This window comes from Delphinapterus leucas, chromosome 10 (genome assembly GCF_059928025.1).
Source record: "Delphinapterus leucas isolate spDelLeu-1000000601 "Yukka" chromosome 10, BTC_Dleu_Yukka2, whole genome shotgun sequence".
In the NCBI taxonomy this organism is placed as follows: Eukaryota; Metazoa; Chordata; class Mammalia; order Artiodactyla; family Monodontidae; genus Delphinapterus; species Delphinapterus leucas.
In genome coordinates this window covers 99,338,011-99,362,331 of record NC_143138.1, presented here as the reverse complement: position 1 = coordinate 99,362,331, position 24,321 = coordinate 99,338,011, and the positions used below count along the sequence as shown (strand labels likewise).

At 43.2% G+C, this 24,321-nt stretch overlaps 1 protein-coding gene across 13 annotated transcripts in view; it reads left to right on the top strand.

Moving 5' to 3' along the window:
• Nucleotides 1-24,321, top strand: part of VGLL4 (vestigial like family member 4) — a 165,657-nt gene that overhangs the window by 71,416 nt on the left and 69,920 nt on the right. Inside the window, exon 1 of one of the 13 annotated variants that reach the window (XM_089919720.1) lies at nucleotides 1,624-2,830. The exons of 11 other annotated variants lie outside the window; for them this stretch is intronic. In XM_089919720.1, the coding sequence (XP_089775846.1) occupies nucleotides 2,749-2,830 (82 nt within the window). In that variant the 5' untranslated portion in view covers nucleotides 1,624-2,748. Of the gene's footprint in view, nucleotides 1-1,623; nucleotides 2,831-24,321 lie in introns of those variants that run through there. One more of the 13 variants, XM_022562839.3, reaches the window with a different exon arrangement.

The window sequence follows — 24,321 nt, the reverse complement described above, 5'->3', positions numbered from 1 at the left end:
GCAGGTGTGGCCGCCACCCTTCAGGGCGGGGCTTCTCAGACTGTCTGCCTGGAAGATTTACAGGACCTAAGATGACTATGTCAAATTGCTGTCAAAGTTTCTACCTGTCCACTCTCCTCGTCTGTAGCTCTAAGTAGGACCACAGTAGCGTCCAGATTAGTGGGAAACACGCGGTGGTGGCTGGGGATTTTATTTTCCCTCTGCTCATTGCAAACACAGGTCAAGGTGTACCTGTGGGCCTGTGTCCACATGGGTGGTTGCCTCTTGGAGAGTGAAAACTACATTGTAAGTGACACTGAGTCATTAAAGGGAAGTTACTAAATATTTTACTCATATCGTTACCACTGGATTGTTTGGATCTGGTTAAATCACTGAACTTTAAAAAGAAAACTTTCCTTCTCGAAATAAGTTGTGTAAAATGAAGTATCTGAAGGCAGGTGATTTTTTTCCCTCTGAGATAAAAGCGGTGGTTCTCAATCTTGGGCGCATGTTAGAATCGCCTGGGACTCTTTAAAATCGATCCCAACACTGGGCCCCACCCGCTCAGATTATTTTGGGGTGCACCCACAGCCTCAGGATTTTTAAAAACTCCACACTGATTCCAAGGTGCAGCTAGCTTCTCCCGTATGGGGTGTGCTAATGACTCATAACGTTTTCTGATTGAGAACTTACGTCAAAGAATGTAGCACAGTAATTGTTCTCCACAACCAGCTGGGTAATTGAATTTGAACCAAAACTATCAGTTGAACTTGAATCTGTACCTAAAGATATTAAGATTAAGCACAATAATATATATTAGATGCTGTAAGAGTTTTCTTCTGACCCTCCCCGTCAAGTACCATCAAGTATTTTAATTACAATTGATGGTGTACATACCGTTCAGTATAGCTTATTCAGATTCTAGAATATGTAATCTAGCATTAATAAATAGCCTTGTAAATTAAAGCTTGTGAAATCTCGATTTTTCTGTTGCCTCCTTCACCTGCTGCTATGACAGTTACTACTATTGCAGCAGGGACGGCAGCAGTATCGGGTGTTGTATTTCTCTCCAAATAGGATTCCATTAGAACAACTTGTCGTGAACATGCCTGTTACCCAAAGTGCAACTGCTGATCTTTTAACACATAAGCCCTTGAAATTATTTATCCAGCTCTTATTTTAGAGTATTACAATGTCAAGTCTTGGTCTACAGTATAGCACACCCCTTGGTATTTTCTAAATCTCCAAATCTCATACACTAGTATTAGCATAGAAACACCTCCTGTGGTGAATCACTAGTCTATTCATGGTGCCAAAAGCTAGGTGCCATCTCCAAAGAGAAAACTATTTTCTTCCCTTTATTTTGCTAGTGTGTTCTTCATGCGCTGAGGATTCTGAACTTTCAGTGATTTACTGACTCAGTAAATAGCTTTTGGGCACCACTTGTGCTGGATATTGGAGATGTGAAGTTTAAGGCCCAAGTCCTTACAATAAGACGTGATGTGGTGGCATGCTATTCTGTTAGCCTCTAAAACACAGATGGAACAGCTTTCCTATGTGCAAAATGAAAATAATTTTATCCCTCCCACCCATCGTGTCAGGTAGGCTTTGTGTTTGGGATATGTGTAGTCTTACTTCCTTAAACTCTCTCTCTTTCTCTTCCTCTCTTCCTGTTTCTCCTTATCTTTCTCTCTCCCTCGTCCCCTCCTTATTTTTTAGAAGGTTTTAAGGGAATAACACACTCTAAAAGTAGTTCTGCCAACTATTTTGGGAGCCATATACCATTATTTAATCCCTCTGAGCCCCAGTTTCCGCTGCTGTAAAAAGGTGATACCATCCCTGACCTGTTTATGTGAGTTGTTATGAGAATTATGAGAGAAGCTATATGTAACATGACATTGAAATTTTAAATATACAGTTAAAGTGTAAATGGACCTTGTAAAACGACTTTTAAAAGAGAAGGAAGGAAAGAAAAGAAATATGTGGTATATGTACCACAGCAAAGCATTTTGGGTTTCTGAAACCCAAAAGTGAAGCTACACCAGAGTTAAATTCCATGGAAGTTTGCTTCCATGATGGATTTTTGACTTTGTACTCAGCTCCTGAAAAAGCGACTTCCTGGGTTTTCTCTTCCCTCCTCCGGTTTTGCAGCGGCAGGGCTGCTTCCTGTCAAGAGCGGCTCTGCCCCGGCCCCTCCTGCAGACTCTCCACCTCCTCCTTCTCTTTCTTTCAAACACTTAGTACATTTAGAGCCTGATCTTGTGCAGAAAACATCCCTGACATGTGAAGAGCCCCGGGGATTCAGTGAGCATGCTCCGCGCTCCCTCCCGCTGGGAAGAGGAAGCTCGTCCACATACGAGTCATTCCAGGCATAGTCGGCGTGTCAGCGCAGTGAACTCGCAGCGGGCTGTGAGCGGCGCGAGCGCGGCTTTGTCCTAGGAAATGGGCTTCGGGTTTTCCTTCCTTGCTCCTTTCTTACGTCGAAGAAAGACCCGTAAAGACTTCTGAAACGATTTTTAAATGCTCCATTGAGGATCCAGGACGTATACCGTCTGCCCACGAACCCTTGAAGGGTTTTCTGCAAGTTCGATTTTGTGTGCGTTTTTTTTTTTTTTTTTTTTCACTTTTACTTTGTTTTGATCCGAGGCTGGGCCTCCGTCTTTGTGAAGTTTAAGAGAAGAGCCAGGAGCTGCTCAGCACTAGTTGATTTTGGAAACGTACTTTTTCGGGGCGAAAGCAAAGAGCTGGTTTTCTGTGCTAGCCCAATAAATGCTATTTATGAAGATGGACCTGTTGAACTACCAGTACTTGGACAAGATGAACAACAACATCGGGATTCTGTGCTATGAAGGTAGATGTTCCCTTCTAGAAACTGCTACCCTATTGCTTGGGTCAAGGCCACTCCTCCTTTCCGGTTCTCATTGCCTTCTGTGCATTTTGTTCTCTTTCTTGAGACTTTAGGATGCTTTGAAAAGCAAGCGGTTCTTAGGTACTGTTTTCCGGACAAAGTTTGTTGTTTGTATCTTAGCCTTCAGGGGTTACAGTGGAGGTGGGGGCGGGGCGGGGGCGGGGAGGTGGGAAAATATACATTGTTAAAAGTTTGCTTTATGCTTGCAACATACTAACTCCTCACATTTTAAACTCTTTTAAATTGTATTTCTTTTTTGATTTCTGTTGGTGTTTTCTTTAGAGGAGGAACTTCTGGACCCAAGTAAAAAGTTAAACATGCCAGGTTTTCTCTCTCTCTCTTTTTTTTTTTTTGCTTTCATACTTACACTATCTACATACAGTATTCCTGTTGTAGTCCAACAGCCAGCAAGAACTTTGGATTTTCACGTAGAGGGGAACAGAAAGTTACAGTGCGTTTTTGTGTTCAAGAGCGATTGTCCCAAACAATGAAGAATTTTTCTATTCAGTTTGGGGGCCTGGAAGGGCACCCATGTCACAGAGCACAGACTGGCCCTTTGTCTGATTTCCCGTTTCCTGTACAGCTCTGGGAGAGTTCTGACATTGAAGGATGTTCCCTCCACACTCCTGTCCCTTGTGGAAGTGATTGCACAACCCACCAACCAGAAAGCTAAATTAAAAAACAAAAACAAAAAAACAACTCTGAAATCTTATCACTTATTACCTCCTACTAAACCATGAGGTATTTCCCCACTGCCCTGTAGTACTTCAAGCTGTCTCTATTAGTAGTAAGAAGAGAAAAGGGAGTTTCTTAATCCAACATTATCTACGTGCGATTTGAAAAAGTGGTAATGGTCTGAGTCTGAGTAGCCGGAGACACATCTCCGGGGGAATTCAGCTTGGCAGGGGAAGTGTTTTTTGTTTAACCACATACAAATCAAGGAGACATCTCCCTTCTGATTCAGCAGCAGAAGTTTCCATGTCTCTGCCTATAGTGAACTGAACATTGCTCTAGAAAGAGAAAACATGGAAGAAACTTGGGAGGGTGAGCCGATCCACTTGTATTTTTCGTGTAGAAACTTTAGCCCTGTTGCCCAAGCAGTCAAAAACTTACCCTTTCCCCTTCAAGGAAAAATCTCATTCTTGGTTTTATTTAACTTTGTGGATGAGAATCTCATATTTAAAGTAGTCTTTTTTTTTTTTTTTTAATCCTACTTGTTCCAGGAATGCGAATTTTGGTGAATTGCTTTCTTTGAATCTGCTGCTTTAGGTATCATCCTGTTTCTAAAGTCACTCATTCAAAAGGCAGACTTTTTTTTTTTTACATCTTTATTGGAGTATAATTGCTTTACAATGTTGTGTTAGTTTCTGCTGTACAACGAAGTGAATCAGCTACATGTATCCATATACTCCTGTATCCCCTGCCTCTGGAGCCTCCCTCCACCTTCCCTATTCCCACCCCTCTAAGCATCATAAAGCACTGAACTGATCTCCCTGTGCTGCGCAGCTGCTTCCCACTAGCTACTATCTATTTTACATTTGGTAGTGTATGTACGTCAGTGCTACTCTCTCACTTCATCCCAGCTTCCCCTTCCCGCCCCCCCCCCCCCCCCGTGTCCTCAAGTCCGTTTTAGAGCGGTCTAAGCAGCAAGCCGCCAGGCGTGTTTCCTGTGAGATTAACATTGCAGTTAGTTTAAAAGAATGTTTTTTCAGTGAACAAGAAACTGAACACTTTTAAGGCACTTTCTGTTGGATTGTCTTTGTCATTGAGTAATAAGGTATTTTCAGAATAAAACAAAGCATAATCATCAGCCTGAGAGAGGAATATAGGGATTATTAGGAAATTGATACCACGTTAATGTTTTATGTCTGCAGGTGGTGAGGAAAAGCTCACGGAAGGCTTGTCCAGGTTTGTTGTTTAGTAGGTAGCATACACGAGAGTGGTCTTCTAGGCTCCCTCCTTAATTGGGAGGAAGAAACTTTGATTCTGGAAGTTGAGTAGATGTGTGGGATGATGTGCTGTAGTCTGTTTGGTTTAAACAGCTCCTGCTGTTTTCCTTATTATGAAAGTTAACATTATTTTAACACCAAAATAAATACACAGGAAATGAAGAAAAGCACAGCAAAATCTGAGTGCTGTTTATAGTGGGCTGTTTATGTCCTAGTGGTTTTCTCAGTGTAAACATTGCACACATCTGCTCTGAACTCAAAAGGGTGTTTAGAAGATGGGCATAAATCTTAGATGGGATTTTTTTTGGGGGGGGTAAGAAAAGTTGGAATAGTTATTGTTCCTTTTAAGTCCAGCACTTTGAGAGTATTCGTATTAAATCTATCAGCTCACCAGCATTCCAAGGAAGTTATTTGCAAAATGGAATGTACAGTTGGTGGGCAGTGTTTGATTTCACTTAGGGCCCAGGCATCTTTCACGTCTCTTAAAAATAAGGGACAAAATAGTTTTCTGAATTTTTAGTCTTAAGAAGGTAAGATATTGACGGTTAATTATTCTCTAGGTTAGTTGTACTGTTTTCCTTACTTGTATTAGAGCTCTACTCCACAAAGTAAACCATGTGTCTGCACCATCTTTCCTCAACCTCTCTAGGAACTTATACACAAATAGGTCTTTTTTAGCCAATTCTCTCATAGCCTACAAGGTCTTCCTAAAACCCCACATTTAGGGTAGACTCCAGATGGCTTAGATATGGACTCTCTGCTTGGTGTCTGCTCCTGACTTTCACCATAGAAATCCACAAGCATAATTGAAAAGAGAATTAAGGAAAAAAAATGAACCACAAATAGATTTGGGGTGGGGACCTGTTGCCATAGGAGAAGATGATTGGCAAAGGGCAGGAAGAATCTGCGTTTGGCTAACTTATGGAAACTAATTACCTTCATTGGTGATAAGCCAATTAGCAGAACTCTGCTTGGGTATTAATGTGTCTTTTCAAAAATCTCTGGTTTATTACTGAAATTCTCAACAGTTAGCCAGTTCATCATTCATCACCCTTCCTACTGTATGTTCAAATTATACCCACTTGAATCCCAGTTTTGCCTCTATCTACTTGAAAAGGAGCCTTCATTTTTTCCCCTCTGAACTCCTGAGAATGTGCCACTAATAGACCGAAAGCCTCATGAAGGCGGGGCTTTGTCTTGGTCACTGTATCCCTGAGTCCTGGCACAGTGCCTGGCGTGGCTCTCAGGAAGTGGTGAGCTCAGAAATCAATGAAATCTCTCTGTCGGCAGCTGTGGTCGCTGCTGTATAATTTAGCACTTAATTTTATACTGTCTCATGTTCTCTAATTATCTAATTATTGCAGAGCTATCCAGGGCCTTAGATATAGCTAATACATTTGCCTTGTTTTTGCCAAGAAAACTGAGACCTAGAGAGAGGTAACTTGTCTGTCCGAGTTTATTCAGAAAGTTTGTGACAGAATTGAATTGAGGAGCAAAGTGGTTTCAGTTAGTCTGTGATTCTTCTATACCGCACCACCTCTCCAAAATTATTTGATGTCTTGCCTCCTTGATTAATCATCACCTCCTTGATGTTAGGGGCCATGCTCTGTCCCAGGGACCTTCACAGCCCGCAGCACAGGGACAGCATCTTGGATCACGATGCACAGCTGAGTCTGGCCTGGATTCTTCTTTGCTCTGAAACCAGTTGTTGGTCTAGGTTCCCAAACTCTTGTGATAATCAGGGAAGACGGTAATCAGGGCTCTGGGCTCTAGGCGAGGAGAGTCCTCAGAATAAGCTTTCCTCGCTCCTTTGGCACGTCGCTTTGCTAACTTTGCTCTGACTGCAGGGGAGGAGGCCCTGTGTAGAGGCCAGTCACAGAGAGTTTCCTCAAGGGACCAGGGAGCTGGTTCGACCATGGACTTTTCTCAAGATGGCTGATAGTTCTATTTACATAATTACTTAGTGCTGAAAACTTAGGTCTTAATAAATGTACTCCTGGTTGGCCGTGGCTTTAAGCTGCTGTTAGTGATACTTTAATTATGGGTTAAGAGCCATTAAGGTGTAATTTGGTAGAAGAATTCTTCCCTTTTAATTTAATGGTGTGATTTATATTGGGAGAAAGGAAGAATAGATTGTATCTTCACATCTTCTGAAAGTTTAAGAGAAGAGCATTATAAGTTCCTGGACTTTTAGAGCTGTTCATTGTTTCAGAACTTAATTATCACTTGTTTCATCACAGGCTACATATAAATGAATTTTCTGGAATTGAAAGGAAAATGTACACAACAAGGGTGGTTGAGTCGAGTGAGACCCTACTAGGGATGTGAGAGAGGCCCATGCCCTGCTGACGGATTTCTTTTGTTTTCTGCCAGTTTAACCAGCAGCAGTTTAATGGAGTCCTGGTTTCATTGTTCTTTGTCTAATGAGCTCAGAGGCATCAGGAAACTTAGGAGTGTCCGGGACTAGTGAGTTGAAAAGGGCACAGAGCAGAGCTTTGTACTGGCTGTATTCTGTCCCCCGCCCCGAACATCAAGTGACCAGCTCTTCACCCAGGGGTGAGGTAAAGTATCTGCAGCTGTTTTGCTGTGGAAATTCATTTTACTGTAGCTTTTAATTTGTAGGAGAGGGTCGGGAGTGAGGGGGGAGGGGGGGAAGGAGAGCTGGAGAGAGAGGCGGGAGGGGGGAGAGGAGGAGAGGTTGGGAGGAGCTTGGTTAATAAAACAAACTCAGGTGAACCCAAGAGCTCTCCCGCGAGGACCTGGCCAGTATGTATTCGTTCTATCTACAGTTTGGGAGGGAACGAGTGATTATCCCCTCCTTCCTTCCGGCTCCCCTCCCTTGTTTCTCTACCCTTTTCTGGAAGGATTATTTTACTTGGCTGTTTCTTGGAACCTACACCAGCTTTGTTTTGGAAGGCGGATTTCTCTTCCTTCCTTCCGCCTTACTTCACTCTCGTCCTCAGGGCCTTCAATTCCTAGGGTGTTTGGATTCGTTCGCTGTGAAGGAAGATTATTTTAAAAACACACCGTAAGGTATGAAGAAATTCCCCCTCTGCGTGTGAGAAGATTCGATACCTCTCCTTAATAGTTTGGTTCTGCTTTATTGTGAGGATGTTGCAGAAAACTGGGTTTTGTCGTGAAGAAATTAGATCCAGATTTAGCACTTCTGCATGTACACAAAGATATAAAATCAGTCTTACCAGGGATTGTTTCTGACTGTATCTGTTTTATCTCTCTGTATCTGCACGTTTATTCCGTGACTGTTTATATTTAGTGGTATCTATGTATATACTGGGCTCCTTGGAGCTGAGCTCAAGCCTTCCTCAGCAATGTCAGTTTGTCTTACAAAATAGTCCCTCTCCCTTTTATTTTTTAATGAATTCATATATCAGCCGCTCCCCCCACCCCAGCCCCCCCAAAACTTCAACCACTTTATTTTAAAAGCAGAGTCTGAAATTTTGATTTTCTCTCTCTTGCTTTCTTTCTCTCTGCCTTCCTGAATGTTACATGTTCTCCTAAGTTCTGAGGGATTATTGCCATCAGTTTGCTTTCTTATCTTGCCTTTTCTGCATTTTCTTTCTTAGAATTCTGTAGATTGTTTTAATTTCAGTGTATTGTATACAGGATATGTTTTAATCCTGACAATGTGAATCACTGCTAGTTGAAAGCATGTTTATTTATGCTAAACAAAATAGAAAATCTCTTCTGAAAGTTGTCTTTAATTTGTGGCTATTTATATGATCTTTTCTGAACTCTTAACATTTCACCCATCTGTTTGCAAAGAAGTCTGTAAACATAACAAACTGAAAGATATTTAGTAAGTGATTGGAGAAGACTCAGTACTGTGCTTTTGTAACCCAGTATCCATTCTCTTAAACATGTATGGAATGCCTCTGCTCTGCTAAGGAATGTGTTAGGTCTTGGGTTGATCTTTCTCTGTCTGTGTCTGTCTCTCTGTGTGTGTCTCAGTCTCTTTAACATTTTTTGTTATGGAACATATATAGACATAAAAGTACATAAAACATATGTGTAATTTATAGTTTAAAAATAATCAACCTTGTAATCACCATCAGGTGAAGAAGTATTCAATCGCCTCCTTCAAGTATTCTCTCCCAGTCAGAATTCCTCCCGACCCCAAGAGGGCGTCGCAGTTGTAACTTGCTTTTCTTTATACGTTTGCTACCTATGTGTGCCATTCTAGACAAATTAGCTTAATTTTGTCTGGTGGTTTTTTTTTTGTTTTTTTTGTGGGTGTTTTTAGCCCTATTTAATTGGAATTATCCTGTAAGTCTTCTCTGTGTCTTGTTTATGAGATCTTTTAAAGTAGTGGCCATGTCCTAAGAGGTTGTCTTCTCCATATGAAGCCTGCTTCTCGGGTGGGGGGCGGCTTCACCCTGGAACTTTCGCGGATGTCCCAGCCTCCCTTTTCACTCACCTGCTGCTCCCCTGTTAACAGACGTGGTGTTGCTTTGGTCTGAACTTTTTTTTCAGTCAGTATTTTGGTCACAGTCGTCACCGCTGTTAAAGCCCACCAGCATCCATGTGTAATGGAAAATTGTGTGTTAGAAAAATTCTGCCCAGCACAGATGTAGAGAACAAACGTATGGACACCAAGGGGGGAAAGTGGTGGGGGGGGGCGGGTGAGGGGTGGTGGGATGAATTGGGACATTGGGATTGACATGTATACACTGATGTGTATAAAATGGATAACTAATAACAACCTGCTGTATAAAAAAATAAATAAAATAAAATTCAAAACAAAAATTCTGCCCAGTTTTGGAGAGCGCAGAACTGGGGGAGGGTGGGGGGACACTTCTGGAGATACATAGGTTAATTAGGGTCTGAACAGAAACTTTAGTTGTGCATTAATGAGCAATTTGCTTGAAGGCTGAGACTTGTTACAAGTCAGCTTTGTCGCAGCGCCAGGTTTCCTTGGATGGTAATGCAGGGACTTTTAGATATACAGAAAAAGCTTAAATTGTTTGTTCCAGGACTCAAACAATACTCTGCATTGTATAGAGATGGCTGCTGGAGAGCAACACAGAGCTGAAACAATAGTCGGCCCCATGCACCATCTAAAATTATGAATGAAGAAGGATCATCCGTAGGTACCCCTCTTGGTGTTTATTTTATACCTGTTTTGCGTGAAAAGAGTTGCCTGTTAATTCTCCCTGGCTAATGATTCGATTTTAACGGAGCGCACCCCAGAATTGAACGGTTTGATGCAAAGGCTTTCTGCCGAGCAGTGTAGCAGTGTTCACGCTCCCTCACCTTGCGCTGGACAGAGCCTGTGCTGTTTCCCTGCTGACAGTCGAGGGAGTGACGAGTGCAGATTTCTGCGTGTTTCCCCCGCTTTGAAAACAGACACATCTTCCATGACGTGGCAGCCCTATTAAAGTGACAAGGGATTAATTTAAAATTTCATTTCGTTGTCGGCAGCTTTCTCCTGTACCCATTTTCTCCCTTTCTTACTATGCGTGTCCTTTTAAACTATTGTTTTCTTGGATGAGCAACTGACAAACTATTGGCTGACCCCACAGAGAACCGTGTTGTATTTCCCTGCTGAAAAGCTCTGACCTCTTTGCCAGTGCTTAAAATCACCCAGGACAGTGATTTGGGTGGCTTTTTAAAGAAATATGTAATAGCAGCTATAGTACCAGGCTAGAAGTTCTATGGAGTGGAGGGTAAAAGGGATGGAAAATAGTAGTCGTTCTCGGTGTGAAACCTATGTAAAGTTTTGCAACACTGCCCCACTGAATTCCCCATTGGGAACAATTACCACCAATTTCTGGAGATGATGATGGAGCCCTTTTTCTGTTAGAGGCTTTATTTCAATAAAGAGAGGGAAGCGGTAGAGTGAAGTAGAATTCCAGGACTAACCGCAGACATCAAATATCGCTCTTAGCGTCCAATAATAAATATAACACATAATATATATATATATATATAAATAAAATGATATATATAAATGTATTTTTACATATTCTCTCTCTATAAATATATAAAATACACACACATACACACATGTGTATACCATACATGGTTTTATATTTTGTTCGACAGAGAGAGAGAATGAGAGCGAGCCTTCTTGTAGAGTGGGAAGAATCCTTATATACCATTTAAGGAGAAAATAGTGGAACCGCCACACCTCCTTGGCTTTCCTGCCTGCAGGCTGTTCAGAATCTGACTCCATCCTTCTTTCCTTTCCCCTAGGCCCAGTGAAAGGCTGGTTCTTCTATTTATGCTCACAGGTGCCTACCCTCTGGCCTCAGGGACTTATCAGTGATTGGTCTCTTTGCTGACTTCCTTTCTTCCTCTTCTTGGGTCTTCCCCTTCATCATGTGCTTACGCACAAGTCCCTCCCAACTTTAAAACAAAAACTAACCCGTCCCTAAACCTTGCGTTCCCTTTTTACCTATTAGATCTCTTTTCCTTGCCATCCAGGTTATCGGAAGAAGGTCAGCGTTCTCTGTTTAGCTTCTGTCCATTCGCTCCTCATTCCACCGTCATCTGATTTCTGTTCCCACGACTCCATAGAAATTTTTTTGGACAAGGTCACTAAATGTTACCCTCGTGGCACGTTCAGTGGACACTTGTTAGTCCTTGGTTGTTCCAGATTCTTAAAATTCTTACATCCCTTGGCTCAAAGACTTATCGGGTCCCCACTCCATCGTGAGCGAGGTGCTGTGCGCAGCATCGGCGGGGGCTTTATGTGCTCCTGGGGGTGGGTAGGAGGGTACGTAAGAGGGAGGCAGGCTGATAAAACATTTGTTCTGAGCTTGAGAATAGATTGGAAGGAAATAGGAGAAATAGGAGAGGACGTGACTGTGCGATGCTTTGCGCAAGAGGTGGTGGCAACCCAAGTCACAGCGGTGGTAGTGGAGTTGGAGAAGGGGGTAGATTTTAGAGATGTTTGGAGAGAAGACTGAAGGGCGTGGTTCTGGATGGGAGCAGGGGAAGAGGCAGATGGCAGGGAGGATAGTGGCTGCTTCCTCAGCTTCCGGCTTGTCCACGTGGAGGGACGGTGCTGCCATTTGCAGAGACGGGAAACACGGAGGGAAGACTGGGTTCTGTGGTGAGATTGTGAGTTTCGTGAGTTTAGTTTTGGGTGTGTGGAGTTTGAAGGATCTTTGAAATTTCAAAGGAGAGATAAGTATTAGAAAGTTGAATATATAGGTTTAGAGCTCAGAGAAGTGGCCACTGCCGGAGATAGTAATTTGGGATAGAGAATAAGAATGGTCACCTAGGAACAAAGACTAGAATAAGAAGTTGAAGAGGTCCTAGGAACTCTTCTCTTAGTCAGGTCTCCATGGGTTTTCTTCATTATCACTAAAATAACCGCATCACAGACCCCACCTCTCATCACGTTCCCTCTGGGCCTTGGTCTGTAACATCACGGGAGTGTCATTCCTCATGTACCCCTCCAGCCTTGTCCTCCACTACTCTGTCGCCCACGTCATGTCTCCCATCGCTCCTTCACCTGCACCTGTGGTCCACACACACCCGACTCCTTCCTTCCAGTGAGCCGTGGCCTCTTCCTGAAATTCCACCTCTTCTTTCTCATGACGCCTGTTAGCCTCTCCCTCAAGGGCAGAGGCTTCTTCTGGAAAGTGACCCTCTTCACCCCTACCTTCTTGGCAGGGTTAGGTGTTGCGTTTGCATGGCGTGCCACGTGTGCTTCTGTCAGAGCACTTGTACTCACCTCTCTGCCTTGCTGTAAGCTCTGGGAGGGCCAGGCCTTTGTCTTTGGTCTCTTTGTTCTTAGCATCAAGCACCGTGGTGTCTGCTTATGAGTGAATCCACTCCACTGTCTTTTCATTAAAGATAAAGAGACATTGGAATTGTGTGATTAGCCCAGGGATGCTCAGTTAGTTGAGAACACAAGGGAGTTTGTTAATTCTTAGAATGTTCTTAGAGGGGGTACAGAGAGCCAGGAAAAGGAGGCATATGAAGGCTGGGGGGGCACTCTTTAACTCTCAGTGTCTGTAGAGAAACATTTTGAAGTGGGCTGGTTGCTTAGAAATAACTGCCCCTCCGCATCTGTTTTTTTGTTTTTTGTTTTTAATAGAAGGGGCACAGCCCACTGGGGAGACACATCGATCTCATCATTTTATTTTTATATTTATTTATTTATTTGTTTGTTTGTTTTTGGCTGTGTTGGGTCTCCGTTGCTGTGCACAGGCTTTCTCTAGTTGCAACGAGCGGGGGCTACTCTTCGTTGCGGTGCGCGGGCTTCTCATTGCGGTGGCTTCTCTTGTTGTGGAGCATGGGCTCTAGGTGCGCGGGCTTCCGTAGTTGTGGCGCATGGGCTCAGTAGTTGTGGCACGTGGGCTCAGTAGTTGTGGCGCACTGGCTTAGTTGCTCCGCGGCATGTGGAATCTTCCCGGACCAGGGCTCGAACCCGTGTCCCCTGCATTGGCAGGCGGGTTCTTAACCACTGCGCCACCAGGGAAGCCCCTCATCTTGTTTTCTAATCACTTGCCTTTAGTCTATGAAGTGAACTGATCATTTATGGGAAAATATTTAATACCTGTTACGTGCCAGGTACTGTTGTATGTGCTGGGGATGTAGATGTCAACAAAATAGACAGCAGGATCCCTGAGTTTTTGGAGCATAACAGCGAAGATGGGAGGCACACAATGAAGATGTAAATAAAGAAAGAAGGTAACTACAGGTCATGAAAAGCGTTATTATTACAGGTTGCTGTCTCTTAGCTGACTTACTGTTTACAGTAGTTTTATCCACACTCAAAAAGTGACTGCTTGCATTCCCAAGCTCTGCGTGGATGATTTCCCTTATTGTCTTGTGAAGGACTTAAACGTATGTTGAGGAAACCTGAAAAAAGTTTCCTTCGGAATCTTAGAAGTGTGGAGTCTCCTACTTGGTTTATTCACTGTGATCAGAGTCAGACTGCCTTGCTTCATCGCACCTGTCTGTTATATTGGGAACTAGTGTTTATTGCAGTCTTCTCAACTTAAAACCCAAGGTAGTCAAATGGTTCATTTGGGTCCTAATAGGAATAAAATATATATTTAGAATTTACAAATTCAGTGAATTAAAAAAAAAAAAAGCCCAGGAAATCAATGGATTAGTTGTATGTTCTTTTTAAACTACTCTAGTCAGACCTTAAAAGATATTGCCCTGTCTGGGATAGATCCTCCAGTAACCCAAAGGAATTTTTATTGGGAGCTCTTATTTTGTGATAACAGAGTGTTTGCTGAGGGCTAGACAAAAAGTCAGTCTTGGACTTCATGTGGATAATGGACTGGAGTGTCCCACCTGTTTGGTTTCCTTTTTTCTTTCGTTTGCATTGAGACATAATTAATTACGGTGAAATCTTAAAGGCATGGGTTCGAGAATTTTCCCCCTCTGTTTTTACTTTTTGTAACCACTACCCAGATCAAGACATACCGCATTTTCATCACCACAGAAAGTTCCTTCATGCCTCCTCGCTAGGCGGTACCCATCCCCCAGAGGTAATGTTACCACTGCTTCGACTCAGTGGTCATGAATTAGTTTTGCAGGCTCTTGGGCTGCACGTCAGTAGAATCATTTGATTCCAGCTTCTTGTGCTCGGCGTAATATTTCTGAGATTGGTCCACGTTGTTGCCCAGATCAGTAGTTTGTTCCCTTGGATTGCCCTGCTATAGTCTGTCACACGAGTATATCACAATTTGCTTCTCAGTTCTCAGGTTGATGGACATTTGTCTTGTTTCCAGGTTTTAACCATTACGAATAAAGATGCTCTAAACAGTTGTTTCACGGTGGCAAAGGTATACCATAAAATGTGTTATTTTAGCCGTTTTTAGGGTACAGGTCAGTGGTATTCAGCCTGTTCACTTTGTGGTGCAGCCTCTGAACATTTTTATACAAGCCTTTCTGTGGACGTATGTGCTCCTCTCTTGGATAAATACTCATCGGTGGAATTGCTGGGTCATTGGGTAAGCTGAACTTCTTTTAGAAACTGCTCAACTGTTTTCCAAAGTGGTTGTACCATCTGACGCTCCCACCAGCAGCACCTAAGGGCTCCAGGAACTCTGTGTCCTCACCAGTCTTAAATTTTAGCCCTGCTGGGGGTTTATCATTGGACAATATCCAGGTATTTTTCACTGTTAACTTATAATCCGTTACTTATTGGAGTACCTACTAGGACACTGCTGATTGGTATGACGTGCCAAAATACATAGTCTCTGCTTTGGATGAGTTGATGGCCTCAGTTAGAGGCTGGAATATGTATGTTTGTTGTCTAATTGCAGGGCAGAGGTAGTGATTTTGGTATTGTTCAAAGGAGGGGTTGTTTTTCCAAGTGGGTAAATCCAAAGCCATGGAAACCAGGAGGCAGCCAGAGTGAGAGATGTGAACAAACACCAACGTGGCACAGAGGCCTCTTTTTTTGGGAACACTTTCCCGTAGTATAGTGTTGCTTTGCTTTAGTTCATGTTGGGTAATGATTCATCCACCCACTGGCCTGTTAAAAGAAAGCTGGGGGATTAAGGTCTCTCAGCTCCAGTTTGATTTATCTCCTGGTTTACCTCCCATTCCCTCTTTAGGTTCTTTTAATCTGTGCCCCCCCCCCCCCCTTTCGAATGCCCTCCACGCTCCTTTCCAGCAACATGAATTCTATATATCCTTCAGCCTCCATTTATAAAACTTTACCTGAAACTTTTTAGAGGCAGGAATCGTACTGTAACCTGTTAAGTTCTCAATTCCTGGCAAGATGCCTTGTTGTCTTTCAATGTCTGATGATGTTTATATCCTTTTCTTTTGAGTTTCTGTAGAGTTTACAGCCTGTAATATTCATTTAGCAGTTAGATCACCTTGTATTTTGTTATCTTTAATGTAAATACAGCGTGACATCGAAAGCAAACAAATGTAACAGCTTCCATCTAAATAGGTAAGGTGCTGAAGCTTGTCTTCAAAATAGTTACCCTGGAAAATTACACACCTAACCCTGTGACGATCTCATTCCGAGAACACTGCCGGTGATTTAGAAGTTGCCTTCATGGTCCGAGATACATTCTTTTGACTATTTTAAACAGTTACCACTAATTAAATATATATATTAGATACTTGCAGAGGGCTCATTCTCTGCCAGGCTCAGTTCTATGGAAGTGTGCCTATAAAATGATGAGCTGGTTTTTCCTATGTCATTCTAAAGCCAGTTCCACAAGTGGAGTTTGAAAATATATTTTAATCAGTGACAGTTTTCTTTGGAATAAGTGGGTTCAAGTCATTCCAGAATGACTGCCTTGGAAATGACAACACTCATTTGCATGCTTACCAATAATTTTAAAAATTCAGTTTTATTGGTGCGTGTGTGTGTGTGTGTGTGTGTGTACACGTACACATACGCAAGGCAAGGAGTCTACTGTCTTTTGTGTATCCCGCTGCTAGTAAGTAGCACATCTTGCTGTGTCGTGGCCGGCACTAAGTGAATGCGTGGTGATTTGAGATCACAGAGCCCTTATTTTAGAGGGCTGAGGTGATTTGGCTGTTGTGCGAGGTAGACTGACAGTCTCCGGCTTCATCTGTGTGCTGCTCAGCTTTGCTCACTCATCTGTATGTTTGTGAAGTTCTAGCAACATGGTCTTCAGCTCACTTTATGGAAGATTTGAATGCTGCCTAGTTTGCCTGTGAGGGATTTTCTGTAGAATGACTCCCCCATTCCCATCGCTGATGGGGGATAATCACAGCTTATAGCGGTCACAGTGGTGTCCAGAGTGCAGTCCAGGGAATAGTTGGTGCACCTTAAAATGCTTATTGCTGCCTTTAAAGGTTTTGAAATCTTCAGCTGTGCTAGGTCTTATGTGTCATGAGGAAAAAAAAAAAAAAAATCAAGTTCCTGCCCTTCCCAGGGCTTATCTTTTAAGTAACAAGAGGAGAGCGAGAGAAACTCCGGTGACCTGAGTGACACGGGGACACATACATACCCATACAGGGACTCATGTTGTTTTGATTTTGTGGTGTGTATGTGTTTGTGCGTGTGTGTTTTGCACAGTTTATTTCTTTGGGTTTAGAAACTTTCCCTTCTGTGTTTGATTCATCTCACTTTGGTTACATTGTAGCCGTGACGGCTGACGGACTAATCGTTCTAATGCGCAGGGTTTATCTTGAGAATCTTGGAAAGATAAGGAGCCACCATATTTACTGTCCCCCATGTTGGCTCTGTTTCTGCTATAGCTTTTAAAAGATGATAGTTGTTTTTTTAATCTAGTGTTTTTTTAACAGCTTTACTGAGATATAATTTGCGTATCATAAAATTCTCCCATTTAAAATGTACAGTTCAGTGGTTTTTTGTATATTCGCAGAATTGTGCAACCATCACCCCGATCTAAGATTAGAACATTTTCATCAGTGTCAAAAGAAGTCTTGTTCCCACTGGCAGTCCCTCTTCATTCCTTCCCTTCCTCCCGGGCCCTGGTAACCACTGGTTTACTTTCTGTCTCTATAGAGCTGCATGTTCTGAATGTTTCATGTAAATGGAATCATATCATATATGGGTTTTTGTGACTGGCTTCTTGCACTTAGCATAATGAAAGGCTCACTCATGCTGTAGCAGGTGTCACTGCTTCATTCTTTTCTATGGCTGAATAATAGTCCCTTGTATGGATGGGTCACATTTTATTTATCCAAAAGTTAATGTTTTTTAAGAAGCAGTAATAGCTGCTGGATAGAGGTTAGGCTGAGCAGTTATACAGACTATGATGTCTTCTTCAGCCCTGAAAAGCAGAAGAAAAGCAAACCGTTTTGTTTGCTGATCGGCACTTGAACCCCAGCAAAATGTCATGGTCACAGTCCTATGGTATAACCCCCTGGTGCAGTAGCATGCTTTATTTTCAGTATCTGAGTGATAATTTCTGCTCACAGGTAGACTGACAGTCTCTGCCTTTGTCTTTATTCTGTTCAGTTTTGGGCACTCACTTACACGTTGCACAGATGGCTCTAGAGGAAGATGGTAGATTCCTCGCTGTCAAGTAATTTGCACTTTAGTTGTGGTGATTTATATACACACATCTCAGTGTGTGTGTGTGTGTGTGTGTGTATGTATGGCAGTGAAATTGGAGTTTCTGTGTTAGACCTCTAATTTTACATGGATGTCTATTGATGGGTATGTATGTATATTTAGAACATTTCTATTATATATAAAGTTAAAAAAATATATATCTATACATATGTACCCACATAGATAGATAGATAGGTAGGTAGGTAGAAGGAAGGTCTTTGGCACTTCAAAGATTTCAGAACCATAATGTCATTCAACCTGAACCATAATGGATTGTCAACCAAGTGTTCTGTAGTTTTGTTCTCAGTTATCGTGGGGTTAGATAAGGTAGACTGCTGAATGCTAGCAGTCCTACCTAGGAGGCCCACTCATAGGATAAAAGAAATGTACTACTGACATTCACACGTAAGTCCTGCGTACTGTGTTTAATGATGTCACCTGGTTTTTCAGTTTATTTGTGCTTTGTAATAAACTTCATATATCTAGACATTTGCAGGTTTCTTTCCCATTTTTTTTTTTTTTGCCGTACGCGGGCCTCTCACTGTTGTGGCCTCTCCCGTTGCGGAGCACAGGCTCCGGACGCACAGGCTCAGCGGCCATGGCTCACGGGCCCAGCCGCTCCGCGGCATGTGGGATCTTCCCGGACCGGGGCACGAACCCGTGTCCCCTGCATCGGCAGCCGGACTCTCAACCACTGCGCCACCAGGGAAGCCCTGCAGGTTTCTTTAAAAGAAAAACAACAACCTTGTAATCAGATGTCTGCAAGATGACTTCTAGGATAAGTGTTTCCCTCGGTACAGATTCTCTTTGAATTTTTGTTAAAAAGCTTTCACGTATTTAAAATATCTAAAAAGCTTCTATACTTTGTATCTCTGACATTCATGGAAACATCACCTCTTGTTAAAGTCTTCCATAAATGTTGCAGTCTTTGTGATTATTCCCCTTTAGAGTGTTCTGAGTCCAACTGGTATAAAAAAATTTCTGAATGCTCAGGATACTGTTACGACTTTGTCACTCATGTGAGCTTTTTGGATGTCTAAATGATGCCTACCCTGACAGATATTTCCTGACATTCATTTTACTTGCAGGATTTCTCTCGTGTGGTTTCTCTGCTGTACAATAAAGTATGACTTCTGGGAAAAAAAGAAAGAAAATGTGTGGCCACAGGTCGGGAGCCATTCCTCTGTCATGAAGCAGCGTTGGAAAAGCAACCTGGGACAAAAGAAAGAGCCTCTGGCCCTTTTGAATTTTGGGAGACAGAAACCTTTAGAAATTAGCATGAGATTCTTTGTAAATTATTTTATTTCTTATTTTATGAATATCCCCAGCCTGAAATGAGATGTCTTAAAAGGCAGATCTAGCAAAGGGCGTTTTGACCTCCTCCGCTGACGCCACTTACCCGGGCCTGTTCTTAACTCAGTCCGCAGCTTGCCCGGGAGTGATCGCCGTGGCCTTAAGTTAATCCTGGGGAGCCAGCTGGGCGCACACTGGCGCTCTCCTGCTCAGCCAGTTGAGACTAGTGTCTGCAGTTAGAGTACAAGTTCCTCTGCTTCCCTGCCCCTCTCAGTTTTCTAGGCTTGGAGAAATTTACAAATCAGTAGCCGTGGATTACATCTGCAAAGCTTTTATTGAACATCTCAGGGTCCTAATCCAAAGCTTTTGGGGGAATGAGTTGTTTTATTATGTAGAAGACATGTAGGAACTCTATGGCAGTAAATGCGTGACAGGGGATATAGGGCAGCCGATGGTGAACCCATGTTCCTTATGGGGAAATTGAGGTATCGGTGAGGGTCCCCTCGCTGAGGTGCTGAACTCTAAAGAGGTGAACGTTTAAAATAATTAGGCAGAGAAGTATCAGTACATCATTGTTTGAAAACAGGGTCTCCTAAAGGTGGTTTTTAGGTATTTGACCTGTTACCGTTGGCTGGAGGAACCAGGACGGCCTAAGTCTTGCTGTCTGTACCCCTGGTGCTTCGGGCATTTCCTGATCAGATGCTTGAGCCTTGAGATACTCAGTCATCGGTTCTCCTTTCCAGCAACCACATCACTGTACAAACACCCCTTAGGCAGTTGGAAATGTTTGATCAGAATATTGGTTGATCATAGTATTGATCAGTTTTGAAAGTAGAAGAGGCACAAGAGAAGATACCCACTAGCGGGCATGGGAACGTCTGGGGGGCATGCTTAATGACAGATTCTGAGGGTCCCTGGACCCCCTGGGACTGGGTTCCGGCCTAGGAATATGAATTTTAAACAAGCATCTCAGGGGATTCTGATATAGGTGGTCCGGGGACCACACATTGAAAGACATTGTACCGAGTGGTGAGTAGGAGGAGCTGAATGAGACAAAATAAGGAAAATCCCCACAGACGATGGACGTAAACTGAGAACCACTTTTGCTTTAAGTAGGAGCTTGCTGTAGATCATGATCAGACTTAACCAAAAGTTAATTTACTCCCAAATTTTCAGGAATACATTTGTCACATGAAGTCAGTTTCACCTGAAAAATATTCAGCATCTTACAGAAAACCCCGAGAGAAAGAATGTAATTCCTCCTTAGTATACAACACCTATTTTTATTTTTGGCTGCGTTGGGTCTTCGTTGCTGGGCGTGGGCTTTTCTCTGGTTGCGGCGAGCGGGGGCTACTCTTCGTTGTGGTGCGCGGGCTTCTTACTGTGGTGGTTTCTCTTTTTGCGGAGCACGGGCTCTAGGCACACGGACTTCAGGAGTTGCAGCACGTGGGCTCAGTAGTTGCGGCACACGGCCCCTAGAGCGTGTGGGTTCAATAGTTGCGGCACGTGGGCTCAGTAGTTGTGGCTCGCGGGCTCTAGAGCACAGGCTCAGTAGTTGTGGCGCATGGGCTTAGTTGCTCCGCGGCATGTGGGATCTTCCTGGACCAGGGAGCGAACCCGTGTCCCCTGCATCGGCAGGCGGATTCTTAACCACTGCGCCACCAGGGAAGTCCCTACAACACCTATTTTAAACTTTTTGCTAAAATAAGATCCTTTGCTGCTTCTGCTTCATACATCCTTCCTCTTATTCCTCCCAAGCAAGTCCCCAGTGCTTTGACAGTGTCCCAGTAGACAATCTGTGGTCTCAGTGGGGTACCCTGCTAATGTGTGGGTGAATGTGGAAGCAAGGATTTGGATGTGAATGAGTTGGCATCCCTTCCTCCATCTCGGTTTATCACCTCTGGGCTTTCAGCCACCTCTGGGATTCATAATAGGTGTAATGTGAGAATCTTCAGTGAATGTCCATCCGCCTTTGAGAGGTTGGAGCATTAGCCATTTAAGTTATTTGCCGAAATACCGAGTGCTTATGTTAATTGGATCATCAAAGACTGAACATCCCTGAATGAGTATAAGAAAGAAAATGCAAGTCTTTCAGGCCTCGGTTCTCAAGGCAACAGATGGAAACCTCTCAATTACATGAGCTCACATCTGTCCCCCTGATTTGACTGGGTCTGTGCCACAATGTGCTATGGAATTAGTGATTCTGTAATCCCTGGAAAGCACGGTTGAAGTGAGATTGACAAAGAGCTAGACCCTCAAGGTTAATGGCACAGGGAGAACAAGAAGCCTAGAGAACTAATAGTGAAATACAAATGTCAGTGGTTGCAAACTGCTCATCCATTTAATTTGCTGGAAGTTAGTATAGTCTAGTAGACCCCAAATTAAAATGTTTCAGTATTGCTTTGTTTCTTCATTAGTCTAATTCCCATTGACCTTATGTCAAGGCTAAAACAATTTAGAAGCACGGCTAGCATGGGAACAGTTTTAATGACTATTGTCAGCATGGTTTTAAAGGAAATAGGTTGGCAAAACATATGTAGGTTCTTAAATCTATTAATAGTGTGAAATTTTATTTCTTTGTTTTGTTAAACCATTAACATAAGGCTTTGGGGGATGGATTGAATTTCTGAAATGCCAGAATGCCCATGGTGAATATCACTGTTATTTATTATTTAGGAGTTTGCTACCCAGGTGTATGCAGTGGGTATTTAGCAATGGATGGGGCCTCATTCTACATAGGCCGGCCTATCAAGAAACGGAATGGCAAGATAGTGGCTTTTAGGAGAGCATTTGTAATAAAATTTGCATACCTTATAAACGGAATTAAGAGTAAGGATCAGATTTTTGTTCCTATGCCTGAAGGACATAGATAAGGGGAAAAATAGATTTGAATAAAAAGACAGGATCGGAGGACATTTTTACAGAGCAAATATCTGATAGGGGACTTGTGTGTAGAAGATATAAAAAAACTCTGACACCTCAACTTTAAGAAGACATACACATGGCCAACAGGCACGTGAAAAGACGCTCAGCGTCATTAGTCATAAGGAAATTGCAAATCAGGACTACAGTGAGATACGTCATACGCACTAAAATGGCTAAAATAAAAAAGACAGTGACGTGTTGGTGAGGGTCTGGAGACGTTGGAACCCTCCTATGATACTGGTAGGAATTTAAAATGCTGCAAAAGCCCCTTTGGAAAGCAGTGTGGCATTTTTCTCAAAATGTTAAAACACAGAGTTGCCTTTAGGTCCAGCAGTTCCATTCCTAGGTGTATAGCCGAGAGAACTGAAAACATAGCCTCACAAAAATCTGTCCACGAACATCCATAGCAGCATTATTTATAATAGCCAAAAAGTAGAATCAATCCAAATGCCCATCACCTGATAAGTGGATAACTAGAATGTGGTATATGTCATATGATGGAATATGATTTGGCAGTAAAAACGGATGTATTGGCATAGATCATGGATGAACCTTGAAAACACTATGCTAAGTGAAAGAAGTCTGACACACCAGACTACACGTGTGATTCTGTTTCTATGAAATATGTCCTGAATAGGCAGATCTATAGAGATAGAAAGTAGGTGCATGGTTGCCGGAGAGTAGGGGTCGGGGGCAGCGTGGGGAGTGGCTGCTAAGGGGTATGAGTTTCTTTCTGGGGGGATGAAGTATTCCACCCTCAGACTGTGGTCATTGTTGTACGACCCTATGAATACACTAAAACACATGGAATCGGGCACTTTATTTTTAAACATCTTTATTGGAGTATAATTGCTTTACAGTGGTGTGTTAGTTTCTGCTTTATAACAAAGTGAATCAGGTATACGTATACATATGTCCCCACATCTCTTCCCTCTTGCGTCTCCCTCCCTCCCACCCTAATCGGGCACTTTAAATGGGTGAATTTTATGGTATGTGAATTGTCTTTCAGTAAAGCTCTTGTAAAATTTGGAGATTTTACAAGTGGAGAAGTGGAGAATATTGTTTGTTACTGTTACTCCGTTCATTTGACTCTTAGCAAAGTTCTACGTGTGCATTTGCTCACGTGAAAATACTTTGCGAAGTACCGTTAGCTTGATTATGAGCCTCACTGATGGCACCTGTAGTCAGTGCCGTGGGTGTCTGAGAGCTAGGCTTTGTGTCTGGTGCTAAGGGACCTTCCCTGATGAACACGATACACAGCTCTTCTCAAGGAGCTGACAGTCAAGTATCGTGCTTTCTTTATAATCACTGCCAGCTATCTTATAGAGAAACAAATCAGTGCCGTGCATGTTGTAAATTAAGATAATCTTTACAGAGAATAAGTGGTGTGTTTGTCAGGGTCGGGTGTTTGGAGGCTGGGGGTGAGGAGAGGAGGGGATGGAATTCCAGGGGAAGCAGTTGACAAGGACAGGTGTGCAGATGGCCACGTGTCCATGTGAGTGTGCTGCTTTCCGGCTCGAGCCTAGCCGTTTGCTCCGCGTGGCCTGAGGGATGAAGTCCACACTCTTTCCTGAGTGTGGCCAGTGAAACTGGCCGCTCCGGAACTTCCATGCAGGGCCGCTTCTGTGGGGGCAGTCTGATTGGAAGCGGGCGGAGGGAGGGCCCACGGACTTGATTGGCGCCCGCCTGCATAGCAAACTAAGTTTTTACTCACAGTCATTGATTTGAGGGGGCCTTGGAGGAGCTAAAGCCTTTGCACGACCCAAGTCTAAGCTGTCCCCCTTACACCACTGTCTGTGGGGCTTTCTTTTCTCTGCCTTGTCCTCTCCTGTGCTTTCACCGGCCCTGTGCGCTCCAGCAGCTCAGGGGTGCCATGCTGTTTCCCACCACCCTGTGCCCACTGGCAAACTCCTACTCATCCTTCAACACCCACCTGGAGTGCACTCGGATCCACTAAGCCTCTCCAAAGGCCTGTGACCTTGGCCAAGTTGCCAAGCCACTTTTTGCTTCCATTTTCTCTTCTGAAAGGTAAGACTAATAATAGAGCCTACTCCACAGGTAATTAGGAAGATGAAATTCGTGCACATAATGCTCTTGGCCCCAAGGAAATGCTCCTGAATGGTTACCCATCCTCCTGATTATTCATTTCAGGCAGAGGTGGGTGGCAGGCTCCCTCCTCTGCTTCCTGGGCACTAACATGCAAGTCCTTTACTAACAGGAAATTACAGGGGAGAACCTGTAAATTCCCCGAAAAGTCTGCAGTA